Here is a 16,281-nt window from a genome sequence, read left to right as displayed (position 1 = left end):
TTTTTAAATTGCGCTAATGAATTTAATTTGCAATGGGATTTATACAATAAGGGTTACTGTACTCCAGAGCTTCAATCTTTGTTCTGCTCTTGTATCTTGCATTGGAGTTGCATGTGTTGGAAACTCTTGTCTTTAATGGGGTACTTGTCACATCTTCCTTGCATATACCAGGTACAAGTTGGAGCTGCTTTGCCTTTAGAAAAGCCTCTGTCATTTTGCTTACACACCTATGATGGGGATAATCTTATTTTCCTTCAGTAAAGTGTCATTATGCTGTCAGCACAATGGGATAACATCCTGATCTTAAGTTTCTTCTGTCTCCTTTCTGGCGGCTTTTGAAAAGGTTCATTTATAGGTGGAGACACAGATTTTACTTTTTGGGGCTTATTTACTGAGCCGTTCCTAAGAGAAAAAGAGAAGACATTCTGTGTACTGGCAGTAGTTCCATTGATTGGTCAGATGCCCCTACAATGACATCTATAGCATTGGTAAACTATAAGTGCTTATTATGTGATCCTTTTTTATGGTATGAAGACCAGCAGTCCCATCACTGCCCACAGAAGGACAGGAAGGTCTGTCCTGGAGGTCTGACCACATTAAGCTTTCTACATAGGAATCATCATGAAATAAAAGCAGAACCGTAGCAATTCCTCTTCTATATTTACTGGCTGATTCATACAGACTAGTCCACAGCATTTCAGTAAGTCATCTGGTGGTGGCCTTCCAGGTGTCATTCCTGTGACATATGTGAGGCTGAATAAACTAGTGAGGCTAGTTCAGGGTCTTATCCATAATATTCTGATATTGCTGCAAATAAAGTAAAATGCACAGGACTCTCTATATTGCTGTGTCTCCAGTTTGTAAAGAGTTAACCTTGTATTTTCTTCTACACTAGGGGAGTGCCAGGATAGGGGGGCTGCTTGTGACCCGTGGATGACTTAGGGGGCTCTTGTATCATTTGACATAGGCAGGTTGAGGCACGGCTGACTGTCACTCCACGCTCATCCAGGTCTGTCAGCACTTTTCTCTGTATCATAATCTGCATCTTCTTTTCCTACAGCTCTGATGCTCTGCAGCTCTCCTAGGCAGGCCAGAGATTTTGTGGAAGCATGTTTTACATTGTAACAATTAAATACACAATTATAAGATAGAATTTCCTTCCATCTTGTTGTGTTGGCACGCTACACGTCTGAGTGCACCCTTCAAAATGTGGTGTCTGTAGCCATTTACAGCAGGTCTGTGCTTCATGGGGTTAAGCATCCGTCATGCACCTGATAACATCAGTCCAGGCCTAGGATGTGTCAGGTTGACAGTCATGATTATTGTGAGAATCTTCTTGTGTATGTCCACAAGCATATTTTATTGTAAGTTTCCATTAAAACTAGATTTAGCTTGACAAGTATCAGCAGACATGATATAGGTGCTTCCTTAATCTGCTAAATCCAATGCCAAACCCAGCCCCACAGTGGATCATATGGTGGCATGCATCTAAACAATTTATCTAAACCATGAAAGAAACCCTACTGGAATTTTGTTATGAAAAGTGCAATTGAAAATTTGAGATCTTGTTACTGGCATATGTATAGACTGAATTTATCAATCAGAAGTGAACTTGACTACAACATGCATCCTGCTTCTTGGCCTCTTCTTCTCAGCATCAAACTGAACCACTGGTACAACAATTAGCATCAATCTTTGAAGGAATTAAAAAGACAAATCCTATTGTAACTATAACAAACCCAATTATTCAATTTGTAGGAGCTCCCATGGTCCCCAGAAGAGTAGCCATAATAGAGGCCAGTTTTCTGGTGCTTCTATTATTCCGACACGTTTTTGCCACGTTTGTGGCGCACAAAGAGAGCAGCTAAAAGCTGGTCCAGGGAGTTCTAAACCTTTTCATCTTTGTGTCAATTAATTAAACCCTTGCCCCACAAAGTTACATCCCTCTAAAAAATATAGCACAGTTCTAGCGCCACCCTGCACCAAAATTATTAATTGACCCCCACTCACTCTATTGAAGGCTAACAGCAGGTACTGAGGTAAGGGATGGCAAGACTTTTCAAGTGCTGAGCTGCAGAACATCCGGGACACAATTAATCATAAGTGATATTTAGAAGGAACCCTGCTCATTATACTTATATACAGGGTCTTTCAATCTCTGATTATTCTCATAAAGTCTTTGAGATAAAGTACACCATCCTTCAAGGTGTTTATATATGAAAACATAATATAATATAAAACTAAATCTGGTCTGAAATCAAGCACATTTTAGAACAAAGGGGGATATGTATCATGATCTGCTTTTTCTCACCCTCGTCATACACCCATTTTTGGAAAGCCACAAACGTTTCCAAAAATTGTCTAAAACCAAACACAACTTTTCAGCACAAACACCTCATACTAAAAAGGTAAAAAAGGTCATAAACCCCTAATTTCATTATGAGGATTCCCCTGCATTATAAAGTCAAATGTGAGGCTATTTAAATCACAGCAATAGCTTGGCCAAAACTGGACCAAACCACATGAAATATGGACCATAAGCATGCCAGCAAATAAACCAAAGAATAGTTAGGATAGAATCAAGTTGTTCCAATGTATCCAGTCAAAAGCCCAGAACTCAATTCAATTGAAATTCTGTGGCGGGATCTTAACCCCTTAAGGAGGGCTTGGAGGAGAGTTGCCAAAAATAAACAAAGTGTACTTACTCTTTGCTGGCACCTGCTTTAGATGTCTGGCCAGCAGTGTCATGGGGTCATGTCACCCTGCGTGGCCAATCAGCAGCTTCATATAACAACCCCAGACTCATATGGAATTATTTGAGGGGTTTTCTTTTGGGTTGATTGATTCCTTTAAATGAGTCTATCCCCTGCAACATTTCATTCAGTTATGTTGCTGACAGTTTCAGCAGTGAAAGCTAAGTGTTGGATGATTATTAACAGGGGGTTCAGCATGCATGATGATGGGTTGTCACTGACATTCTGCTTTATCCTCCACTGCACATTCACCTTTTGAACAGTAATTTAGCCTCTGATGTCTGAGCTGCCACATTTAATCCTATATTGTGAAGCTTTATAACAAGATGTGAGCCTAGCCAACCGTATAATAAAGAACTCTAACTGGCACCACCACTATAAAAAAATATTTAAAATTATTTTATATTAGTACAAACATTTAATTCTATGTCAATATGTATATTTCTGTCATTACCTTACTCTACACAAAAATATAAGCCAGCAATGTAATTTACAAATAAATATTTGGCAGCAGTGAACATATTGTGACAAAACTGCCTTAAATTGCATTAAAAACTCAGAGTGATCAAGCAATAGTCCATAGGACACTGAAAACTGACTACAATGATTTAGTATTCTACTACAGGCAGTTTTGTAAATAATGAATTATTCATTAATTAATTCATTCATTTATTGGAATACCCTGGCGGCCAATACACCAAACAATAAATTACAGTGAACATCATATAGTGCACATAATCCTCAGCAGCACAACTCCAGCCATCCGGCCATACACCAGGCAGCCACTAGGCACTTGCAGAAATGTAAAAGATAGATGCAAGAAACTTTAGTAAGTGAAAGGTATAGAACTAGGCTGGTGGCCATTTCTGCAGCCTCAGAGGACATTTCATATTGTGACAATGACTTCCTGCCATGACCTGATTGTTCTACACCTTTAGGTGGCTGACATGACACTTGCACCAGAAGTGCTGGCACTTTGCTGTCAGGGTGCAGGATCATCCTCATCATCTTGTACAGATTCCTGACATTCCTGATTCCGCTGCCTGCAGCTATTTGGAGAATACAATCATTTGTTTTCTTTCCCAGAAGTCTGACTAAAGTCTCTTCAGCTTATACTCATTGTATGGTGAGAAGGGATAGCACCGGCAGCTCCAGTACACAGTGCAGATTCCTGTCCTACGATTCACTGCTGCTCCATGCTCCTAGGAAAAGCAGCTGTTACAGCCTTACATTTGATCATTTCTGTATCACCAGAAAATAAAACAAATGATCTTTGATCCAATTCTGTATGTAGGATCAATAAATATTATTTAAATATAAATATCTATAAATATAAATATCTAAATATACCTAAATATCTAAATATAAATATATCTTAATATATCTAAATATCTAAATATAAATATCTAAATATCAAACACTTTCCATAATACAGGACACTGTAAGCTATGCTATGTCTATGGATGCAGAATAAGATCACATGCAGTATCCATATATTTAATAAATAAAAATGCTGCAGCTTGAACCAGCCATCAGTCGCCATCTTATATACAAAGTCCAAAGTCAATGGGACTACAGAGAAGCCTGGAGCTTGGTACCTGCCATTTTCCAGATAACAGACGGGAGAGTACCCAGAGTTGGTTAATAAAGAGAGAGTTAAAGTTGCATGCAGTGAGTGAGTGTGATAGGCCTGCCTAAATAAATGGGTTTTAAGAGCACGTTTGAAGCTTTAGAGGTCTATAGTCTGATATTCTGAGATAAAGCATTTCAGAGAATCAGTGCAGCTTGGGAAAAGTCCTGGAGACATGAGTGGGAGGTTCAAATTAAGAAACAGAATAATCTAAGATCACTGGTAGATCAAAGAGCACAGGTTGGATACTAGATGAGATGAGAGAGGAGAGGTAGGGAGGTGCTGCATTGCAGAGCTTTGTGGATGAGGGTGATTAATTGAACTGTGTTCAGAAGGAGACTGGCAACCTGTGCAGTGAACGGTATAGACTGGGGACATCCGTGTACCTTTTGGTCTAAAAGACGAGCCTGGCTACTGCATTAAAGGAAACCCACCACTTCCGATGGTGGGTATAAGCAGCAAATGCCGTGCACCAGCTCAGGGCGAGATGGTGCCGGCGCTTACTTTGGTTATGTTTTTAAACTGATATAAAGCGTTTAAACACTTTATTAATCTTTATATTTGAAGTGGCTGCACCGCACCGTGGTACATGCTCGGCACACCATGTGCGCAACCACTTTGTGCGACTGAATAGGAAGTGGTCGCGCGTGTGGTGCGCCGAGCGCGGACCACGGTGCAAAAAGGTACTTGTATATAAAGATTAATAAAGTGTTTAAACGCTTTAAATCGGTTAAAAAATATAACGAAAGTAAGCGCCGGCACCAGCTCACCCTGAGCTCGTGCACGGCATTTGCTGCTTATACCCACTATCGGAAGTAGTGGGTTTCCTTTAAGAATGGATTGTAGAGGAGAGATTTTAGTAAATGGAAAAATGATTAGTAGGGGGTTACAGTAGTCTAATTGAGAGCGACAATTAGTGTTTTAGAGGTTTAAATTGTAAGAAATGGTTGGATTCTAGTTTTTAATGTGCATCTGGCTAGAGTGAGTTACAGATTGAATATACAGTGCAATTGAGAGGTCAGGACAGAGTCCAGAGTACAGCACAACCCCAAGACAGCGGTTCTCCGGCCTCAAGGTTATAGTGATAGTTTTAGTATACAGGAGAAGCGAAGTGGTACTGTGCAATGTCCATATGTATAGAATAAGAGCAGATACTGAGAATTACACCCAGTATACAGGACAGGAGAAGTGGTACTGTGCAGTGTGCATATATACAGAATAAGAGCAGATACTGAGAATTACATCCAGTATACAGGACAGGAGAAGTGGTACTGTGCAGTGTCCATATATACAGAATAAGAGCAGATACTGAGAATTACACCCAGTATACAGGACAAGGAGAAGTGGTACTGTGCAGTGTCCATATACAGAATAAGAGCAGATACTGAGAATAACATCCATTATACAGGACAAGAGAAGTGGTACTGTGCAGTGTCCATATATACAGAATAAGAGCAGATACTGAGAATTACACCCAGTATACAGGACAAGAGAAGTGGTACTGTGCAGTGTCCATAAATACAGAGTAAGAGCAGATACTGAGAATTACACCCAGTATACAGGACAAGAGAAGTGGTACTGTGCAATGTCCATATATACAGAATAAGAGCAGATACTGAGAATTACACCCAGTATACAGGACAAGAGAAGTGGTACTGTGCAGTGTCCATAAATACAGAGTAAGAGCAGATACTGAGAATTACATCCAGTATACAGGACAGGAGAAGTGGTACTGTACAGTGTCCATATATACAGAATAAGAGCAGATAATGAGATTTACACCCAGTATACAGGACAAGAGAAGTGGTACTGTGCAGTGTCCATATATACAGGATAAGAGCAGATACAGAGGATTACACCCAATATACAGGACATGAGAAGTAGTGCTGTGCAATGTCCATATATACAGAATAAGAGGAGATACTGAGAATTACACCCAGTATACAGGACAAGAGAAGTGGTACTGTGCAGTGTCCATATATACAGAATAAGAGCAGATACTGAGAATTACACCCAGTATACAGGACAGGAGAAGTGTTACTGTGCAGTGTCCATATATACAGAATAAGAGCAGATACTGAGAATTACATCCAGTATACAGGACAGGAGAAGTGGTACTGTGCAGTGTCCATATATATAGAATAAGAGAAGATACTGAGAATTACATCCAGTATACAGGACAATAGAAGTGGTACTGTGCAGTGTCCAGTATACAGGACAAGGGTCGGGAAGAAAAAGTTCTACTTACGGAGACTGCCAATTAAGGCCACCATGTAGGCATGTGGAGTCTTATAGCCATGGATTATACAGGACAAGATAAGTGGTATTATGCATACGCAGTGTCTCATACTACGGATGGACAAAGACACGTCTCAAAAGACCTTAAATTATAGAATCACACTTCTGGAGACGTTTCAAGCAAGATTACATATAACAAATATTGTGATACCATTTTATCCAGTAAATAATGCAACGATGTAAGCTTTTGTGTCAAATACATGGATATTATATTATATACTATTTTCTAACTAGAAAAATCATATTTGCTAACTTTTAGACAGAGACCCTTTCTGGATTTGCAATGGCGAAACGAATTTCCATTTGTGGTCATCTAGCTCCATAACTGAATGTCCAATGTGTCAGGTTTCCCTTCATTGTGCAATAAAATGTTCTGCAGCTCTATAATCCACTATTAGCTAAGCACATCAGCTGCATGTAATTTTTTATTATCCTTTATTCTGTGAATTTGCAAGCATGAACATAGAAACTCGAATAACAAAAATTTTAGCCAACAATAAATTTCATTAGTCTCACATGAAGTCATGCTCAGAGCAGTAGGTGGCTGGCACAGTGAATGGCATGGCAGTGTGCTGGAAATTAGCATCTCTTGTTTCATCTGCCTGTCCAATCCTGCTCTTGGTTTACTATTGAAAGACGGCCAAGAACATACACACATCTGCCCTGTGCCGAACTATGTTTTAAGCGCCATTCTCCTTATTTAACTCTTTATCTTTATCCCAACTCACCCACAATACAGACATTTTATAGCTACAATCGGCTAAATGAGATTTTTGGGGGCCGATGAACCCATTCTCAGGACAAGAGCATCACATCCTGCGGGATAAAGTTAACTCGAGTTCAGTGGTGTTTGGAAAAAAGCTCATAGCCCAAGATTTTGAACATTCCAACATAATCTTAGCTATTTTCCCACAAAAAAAGTAACAGGACAATAACTTGTAATTCTAAAGGGAGATTAACTGATGTCTGACCTAAGAGGAGAAGTTTCCAAGGCGTGGACAGTCGCTTCAATGTTATCAATGCCTTACAGAAACAAGAGGATAGTGAAGATAGGTCTGCCACTGATGCATGCCAATATGTATGGATTGAGACTTGCAGAACTCCTAAAATTTAACCCCTTAACGCCGAGGCCCTTTTTCATTTTTGCTTTCCATTTTTTACTTCCCACCTACAAAAATCTATAACTTTTTTAAATTTTCGATGCAAAGAGCTATGTGAGGGCTTGTTTTCTGTGTAACAAATTGCACTTTATAGTGACTGTATTTTATATTCCATGCCATGTATTGTGATGCGGGAAAAAAAATTTGTGAAAATGGTGAAAAAACGAATTTGCACCATTTTCTTGTAGTCTTTCTTGTGCATCCCAAATAACATGTCTAAAAAAATGTGTCTAATAAATTATTATATCTTATAATTTTTTTTTACTATTTTTCAGATTCCCTAGGGTACTTTAACCCTAGGTTTTCCGATTGATCCTACCATATACTGCCATACTACAGTATTTGGGGATTTACTACATCATTTATCACAATGTGAACATCGCCTCAGCCTTTGTATGACCTGAGGCTGCAACTGATGGCCCGATTACCTCACAGGAGGCAGCAATCAAATCCAATATGGCGGCGCCTATGCAGGGCTGTGATTTAAATGCGTACAGCAGCTTTGCCGAGGGCATTTACATGGTTAACACCCGCCAGCAGTGCCGATTACTGTACCATAAATGCCAAATACCAGATCTTATATAATCTTCATTCTAGGGGTCACCACAATTATGGCGATACCCCATTTGTATAGTTGTTTTATGAATGACTTGTTTTGCAGAATATACAGCCCATTTGGTAAGAAATTTGCTTGTATATTGCATTGTATTCTACAAGGCATAACATTTTAATTTTTTTGTTTATGGAGCTGTTTTAGGGTTTGTTTTTTACAGGACAAGCTGTACTTATTGGTATCATGTCGGGGTAAATGTTACTTTTTGATCCCTTTTTATCCTGTTTTTCTGAGGGTACAGTGTTCACTTTTGAAACTGTTTTTTTAACCCTTTTATGCCATTATTTTATCACTTGTTCAGTATAATATACTGCAATACTAATGTTTTGAAGCATATTACATTAGTCAGCCTTTGCATTCAGCAGGAATTCATTCTGGCAGGAGCACTGTTAGATCATGCTGAAATGTTCTAACAGACATCTATTGAAGCCAGCCCTGGTGTTATTCTTAGGACCGCAGGACTGCCATGGAAGCAGACCAAACCTTTGTGCATGGCACGGAGGATGCCAGTTGGCTGGGAAAGTACCTGGTACTGCCCTATAAACTAGAGGGTCTATAGCAGTGATGGCAAACCTATGGCACTGGTGCCAGAGGTGGCACTCGGAGCCCTTTCTGTGGGCACTCAGGCCATCACCAGAGATGAGTCCAGGTATCTTCCTGCAGTCCCAGACAGCCCAGGACTTGCTGTGCACAGAGCTATTTTAAAGTGACAGCTCTACCTGGGACTATTTTCTGCTTTATTGGTGTCCTCAGGGGCTGGTATCAATGAAAACTGTGACAGAGAAGGAAGTATAAATCACACATTATATTTCCGTGTTGGCACTTTGCGATAAATAAGCGGGTCCTGGTTGTAGTTTGGGCACTCGGCCTCTAAAAGGTTTGCCATCACTGGTCTATAGGGTTAAACAGCCTTGATCACAAGAATCGTAATCCCTGCTGTTAGTGCGGGAGCTCGGCTATCACACACAGTCAAGCTCCAGCAGAAATCACAGGAGCTCTGCTTCTAAGCCCGTGCGATCCCTAAAACGTACATGCACATCCGGATGCGGCAATAGACTGCGTTTCCCGATATACATCTACGTCTTAAGGGTTTAAGACTAACGCACAATGTAACAGTCTCAATAAATCCCCCCAGTTAGTCTAACAGCTGAAGAATGTATAATAAAGGATGTAAGTCTGGATAAGCACAAGTATGTTGTATATGCATTTACACTATCAGACAAGTGAGTGCTGCAGTTGCACCTGCATGATAGGTAAAGAAATACTGTTTATGTAGCTATATGTTTAACTCCACTGTAGATCTAAGGGGTTTTCCCATGAAAGAAAGTCCTTCAATTTTAATCCCCTACTGATGTTTACACAATAAAGGTCATTTTTACTTTTTTTTTTTTTTTTTTACAATTTTACTCAGTTTTATTACTGTTTTTGCTCCTATAACTCAGTGATGGTCAGTGTAAGATTCCAGTGTGTGGACGTGCTGACAATGTCCTTAGAGTATCAGGGTACAGGGTTTATCTACACTTTTATATAGCTTCTAAACATAGTATCTAAAAAATAGAAAGAGGGATGAGACAGATCAGAGATGATGAGATCCATGAGATGGATACAACACACAGTGACACACTTCAGCTCTGCTAACTCACCTATAACACACACAGAGTCAACTCTGATCCCTCACCTAATCAATATTACACACAGTCCGCTCTGCTATAAAGACTTTATCTGTCTGACACAGTAAGTTTCTGCGCCGCTTGCTGGCAGGAAGTGCCTGTGTCTGAGGTGGTCTTGTAATGCAGGATGGAGGGGCAGGAGGCAGAGAGCACTGCATTGTGCAGACATTAGAAGCTATTCTTAAGAAGAATCCAACCATATTAAGAAGATTTAAGGTCGTATTTAGGGACAACCAAAATTGTAAACACCAGGACAGATAGAGACAGGTGGAATTATATCTGTGAAATTCTGTATGTTTGTTAATAACAGTGAATTAGAGAATGCATTATTTTGTTATCCTAAGTATATTTAAGAATCTTGTCTTCATGGGAATACCTCTTTAATACTAGAAGCAAAATTAGGTCATAAAGTTGGTAAATCTTAACAGTTATATCTAGCTTACAAATGAAACATCACAAAAAGCTCACAATTCAGTTTTACCTTTAGCTGCCCATCCAGAATTCAGTTCAACATAGTTTCAAGTTTATAGAAGTACTTCTTAAAGTGAACCTGTCGCCAGGAATATAATTTTTAGCTGGTGACAGGTTCCAAAAGTCTATGCTATGCTGACTTTAAAAATGACTTTGTTTGCATTCTGAATACTGCCACTACTATAAAAAAAAAATTCACATTACCTGGCTCCGTGCCAGCAGCAGCATGAGGTCCCGGGGAGTGGAGCAGCTGCAGCCTGTGTGCCTGCTTCTCAGTCTCCACATTTATTATTCCTCTCCTCCACACCATCCCCTTCACCTGCTTGCTCAATGTACACGACAGGAAGAGGGAAGGGGTGGCGGGAGTCGGATGAGTGTGGAGTAGAGGAGACTGACACAGGCATGTAGGCTTCAGATGCTCCCTCCCCAGGGAATCTCCACATGTTCCATCAGCATAGCAAAGGCTATTGGAACCTGTCACCAGCTAAAATGACATTACAGTATATACAAAAATATTAATGAAGCATCTCCAGTGGTGTGACTGGGAAAGACAGCAAAATTCTGATTGACGTAATGAATTGCAGGACTGATGAGCAACAAATGGGTGATGAATGTCACACTTTGAAATGCACATCCTTTGGCATTAGTATGAAAAACATGTGAATCACCACTAATTGCCATTTAGCAATAGCAAATAAAGGTAAATCATTGTAACTAGTGGTAATTCACAGTCACTTATCACCATAAGGACCTATATTGTACAGGCAGGGCCGGATTATAGGGGGAGGGGCCCCTACCTCTTTACTCATGAGGGGACCCCCACCAGCAATGTTTGACAGTCACTCTGGGAGTGATGTGCAGCAGCGTTGCCACCACGTGCTCCTGCCTCCAAGCTGTGACAGTGACTCACAGGCTCTGTCATGTGCCGTCCAGCCGTACAGAGAGCTTTTCAGGAGCTCCGATGCATGCAGAGGGACACCTGATACCCCTTTAGTACCTAACACTGGTTCACCTACCTTAATCCAGCCCTTTGTACAGGAATCATAATATCTTAAAGGGAACCTATGTTGTCTTCCTGACCTCTCTAACAGATGTGTATACCTTTTGGGACTTGACTGAGCTGATGTTGATAGATTCTAGAACTGGATCAATTGCAGTCATCATATATAAGATTATACAGGGATTGTACACTGCTTCCATTTACTAATGATCACTGGCATTTAGGATTCTCAGGGAAGCAGACGGTCTGGAAAATAAGCTGCTGTCTGTAAGGGAAATGCATAGTAAGAGAGGAAATGAACTGACTTGTCATTATTCCTCAGTGGGAAGATTTTTTTTGGACAGGAGGCCAAACAAGGACAAGAGAAGAGAAAGGTAACAAGAACTGTGCAGTGTGAACTTTATAAACCCCGGGAAAGCCTCAGACTATTTTTTGGGAAGCATTTTATTCAACAGGAGGTAGGAGACACGGCTGCAGCGAGCAATCCAGGATATAATGTAATAATGTATCTGCTGCTGGGCTAGGCCAGATGTGAGAAAGTATCAGAGCCAATACTACGTTTTAATGAAAAATTCATTACAAATGTCCAGATCCTCTAGTATTTCTGTTTATACAACTGTTGTGGAAAGTAACAATTAATTCATAAATGTTACAAGGATTCAAGATTAATTCTCTTTCTATCATAGTCTGCCACAATTTTATACTCATTTATTAAACTAAGATGTTACACAAAGACAGAAGAGAATAAATAGATGGGAATGTGCTTTAGATAAAACTGTAGATGTACATGTCACTACGTGGACCTCTAGAATGTGGAGCAATAGGCCCCCAGTGGTTGTCCCCCAGTATCAGTGGTAGGGGGCATAGAATTAAGAGGAAGACGATGGATGATAGTTAGGGAATGTTTTGTGGGTCCAGTTTGTCGATAGGTGACCAAACAGGATGTTATCAGCAGAACCTATTGATGGTGCCCAGCGCTCCAGTGTTACAGTCCTGTATCAGTATTTCATGGTGTGTTTACATTACAGATCTGTACAAATCGGCTACAAGTCTACTTCAGGCTCCAGGATCCTGTTACTGGAAAGTTGTAAACCTCTCTGTCTCTGCACGTTTGTCTAGATAACGAAATCTTCAACCACTCACTTATGAGCTCTTAAAATAAACATTCTTCTATGTCTTTACATAATAATCTTACTAAATAGAGTTTCAGTCCTGACTTTGTCTCCATAATAGAGGCCTCAACCTTCTAGGAGACACTTTCAGTCACCCAGAAATGAAAGAATATCTGGGTCCAAGTCATGTTCCAACCCAAAAGCTATCAGTCTTCCTTCATTGAGTTTCGTCACAGTACCCTCTCTGTACCAGAACTGGAGGAGTCAGAACCATGATAAAAAATAATTTCCATGAAGAAAATAGTAACGTGTAAGGCTAAGTTCACACCTATGTTTTGCCGCTTTGGGTACATATTCCATTATTAACATTAGAAATCTGTGATTCTAAACCTGCAGAGTAAACTACCAGATACAATATGTACAAAAAGGGAAGTATCTTTGCAGGGAAAGGCATGTAATTGGGGATAGTGGATGCAGCCTTGTGTAATGCACTAATGGCAATTAGTGTAATTTCTGGAGTAAAATAAGACTAATAACAGGGAGTGAGAAATCTTATAGTCTAATAATGTGGCAGAATGTTTAAACAGAATGTAAAGTTTGCCAGTGTGGACAGCTGCAGTTTTATCTTAATAATTAAAAAATGCATAGATAATGCAAATAGCATTCTAAACAGCAGCAATTATCATAAGCAGCATAGTGGATGGGATTTATGCATCATGATTTATGCTGCAGATTCTAATTGAGGACTTCAACCCCTGCAAACTCTGCTACATTCTTAGTATACAAACCTAGAATCATTTTGCTGCCACTCATCAATTTTCTGGTCTTTTACAGCAGCAGCCTGGCACCTGGCAGTGCCCCTTAACAATATTGTATTGCAAGTTATATCTCTTGAAGAAGTGAAACTGTAGGTCGGAGGTACATTCACCATTACATTTATGTTCAGCATTATTTGTAATATTATGAAATAAATTTTCTATTGCAGTGCCAATGGTCCACGGAACAGTAATTGCTGTACTCTGCACCTCGGAAAAAGTCCAGTTAGCATGGGACTTTCATTTAACTATTCTAGGCTAGATTGGAAGGGGGGTGTAAATTGTGTGAAATTTTGTTTGCAAGGTATAAAACAGTAATATATAAAGCTGTCACATAAGTTATACAACAAGTGAACATGGTGAAGTCTGTTGGTGGCCCCAAGCTGTAGGTGCATTATTAGAATGAATCATATAAGCAAATGAAGAGACAGCATTGGGGGAATAACCATAATTTACTGGTATAATCTTCAGTTTGTTTGCACATTATGTTGGATGAATTGTAATTGTTGGGGTTGAGCTTTACTGTAAAACTCCAAACTGCAAATAATGTATATACCGATGCTCACTGTGTACTCACCTGCTTGGTGAAGAGGATGGCCGTGTCCCAGTACTCAGGGTGCTTGTCACTCACTTTGTTCCATTTCCTCTGCCAGGCACAAAAGCTTCTCAGGGTCATCGCTGCATTGGTGGTCACTTTTGGACCTTTCCCATCATCTGTCAGAACCATGAACTTTACTACTACAATGTTTATGGGGTTCTGGATACTAGGATGGCGGTACAACCTGGCTGCTGTTGCCATTAAGGTGAGCAAATAGTGCTGTAGGTCATCTCCATGGAACTTGAGCATGGACTCATCAGCCACAATCAATGTTTCCACATATCTTGTTATAGAGGCAAAGCGCCTAGAGCGGTGACCACCCCGGGACCTTGTACCATTGACATGACCTTTGCGGTGCTTGGAAACTTTGTATCGCTGAAGAGCATCCAGGATGCCATGGTTTAATGCTGAGCCAACCCCACACCTGTATGTGGTGTCTGATGTTGGAAACAATGCTCTCCTTTTCTGTAGCAGGTGCGGCCCCTGTTGATTACCTGGAAACTGGTCCAAAGTGCTATTTCTCAAAGGGCTGATAAAATACTCCACCCCTTGGTAGCCAAAAGCACCGCGGAGTCCTCCACAGAGGCTCAGTGCTGCAAAGGAATCCCGGTCAGAATTGACATCACCAGAGTAGAAACAATGTCTAACACTAGGTGATGGTTTGGGAAGAGTGCCAGGGTAATGCATGGAAAAAGCTGGTGCAATAAACTGTGAATCAGGGCTCAAATTCAGGTAGAAATCCTCATGGAAAGCAGAAATCTGGAAAATCACTCCTGAGTCTTTAGTCTGTTCATTTCCCTCCTTAAAGTAGTGCCGTCCATTTATATCAGGATCCAGCCTTTTTGGGGTGACGAGGACCCCGTCAAAAGAAGTGCACAGAGTAGTACTTAGAAGATTGAAATCCAGGACAAACAGCAAGGTGACAGCCAGATGTGTGTTCATGGTGACTGTGACTCATTCACCAGGAACCAAAAAACTGAAAATAGTCTACTTAAAGGGGAAAAGGCAGATCAGAAATCCATGGACACAGAACTGCCAAATTGCAAAACCCAATAAGATTAAAAAAGCAATATGTGAAGTTTATCCAGTGGTGCCCATTCACCGGGTGCCTGAGAGGGCTGTGCAGCTGTTCAGGCTGCACTTTGTCCCTACCTCTCTTTGCTGTGCTACCTGTCAGCTCACATGCAGCATCAACCTCTTGGACGGCTTTATATACATCGCTGCCCCATGCAAACACTTTTTTTCTTTTCTGGGAGGTGCTGTAAGAACTCATTGGACTTGCCTTCACTCATTATAACACACATATACACTGCCTCCCTCTCCATAGCCGGCAGGGTTTAAAGAGCCAGCAAACTACATCATCTGTTAAGGAGCAGCTGTTCTCTCCCTCCCTCTCCCCGCTCAATGTTCATGCACTGGCAGAATTTCGAGGCTTTTTCTCCCTCTGCAGTGATTAGACCTGACATTGGAGTTAGAGAGTTGCAGGACATTTCCCAGCAATGGAATCTGCAATGTGTGAGAGGATGATTGCCGGATGTCCCCCAGGGGTATGTGATAGCTGAGCCAGTGTCATGTCCTCTCTTACAGTCACAGTCTTTCTGGAGATGGTTGATCAGAAGAGGGCAGAACTTCTTATAGTCCTGCTGATCGACTTGTATGGTTTGTGCACACATTTCCTTAGTTGCAGTCTTTGAAGCTAAAACCGTGTCTGGATCAAAAAAGTAGAGAATGTACAAAAGGGAAGTTTGACTCCTATTTGTGTCACTAGGCTGCTTGTTGCTTCAATAACTGCATGCAAGAACCTGAACATGGAAATCCAGCCTGAAAGATGTGATCAAAGGATGACTGTAAATTTAAAGTGGCCAGTGCTACAGTCATGTCACATTATTATGCGTGTCGTGTCACCATTGTGCTTTAAAGTATGATTAGCAAACACTCCTGCCACAATTTTATTTATTAAGAATTGGATTATATTTTTGTCTTCATGTACAAATGTAACAGGGCTTAATTTGTCATTTGCCCCTTATCCCTAGCATTGCCATAGAGTAGAATCCTATCCCCCTTTACTGTTATCCTCTTAATATAATGCCATCTACCTTATCTTCTGTACTCCCCTCCATAAATTGTGACCCCCTCCTCCTCCAAAAACTGTGGCCCCAGC

The 16,281-nt window shown here is 40.6% G+C and overlaps 1 protein-coding gene across 1 annotated transcript in view; it reads right to left on the bottom strand.

Annotated features, from left to right (window-relative positions):
- Positions 1-15,523, bottom strand: part of ADAMTS15 (ADAM metallopeptidase with thrombospondin type 1 motif 15) — a 33,124-nt gene extending 17,601 nt beyond the window's left edge. The window contains exon 1 of the mRNA XM_072156733.1: positions 14,100-15,523. Within this exon, the coding sequence (XP_072012834.1) occupies positions 14,100-15,062 (963 nt within the window). The 5' untranslated portion in view covers positions 15,063-15,523. The remainder of the gene's footprint in view (positions 1-14,099) is intronic.
- Positions 15,524-16,281: the final 758 nt, after the last annotated feature.

Source organism: Engystomops pustulosus, chromosome 6 (assembly GCF_040894005.1).
Source record: "Engystomops pustulosus chromosome 6, aEngPut4.maternal, whole genome shotgun sequence".
Taxonomy (NCBI): Eukaryota; Metazoa; Chordata; class Amphibia; order Anura; family Leptodactylidae; genus Engystomops; species Engystomops pustulosus.
Note: the sequence above shows the minus strand (reverse complement) of the source record. Positions and strands in the feature narration are given on the sequence as shown.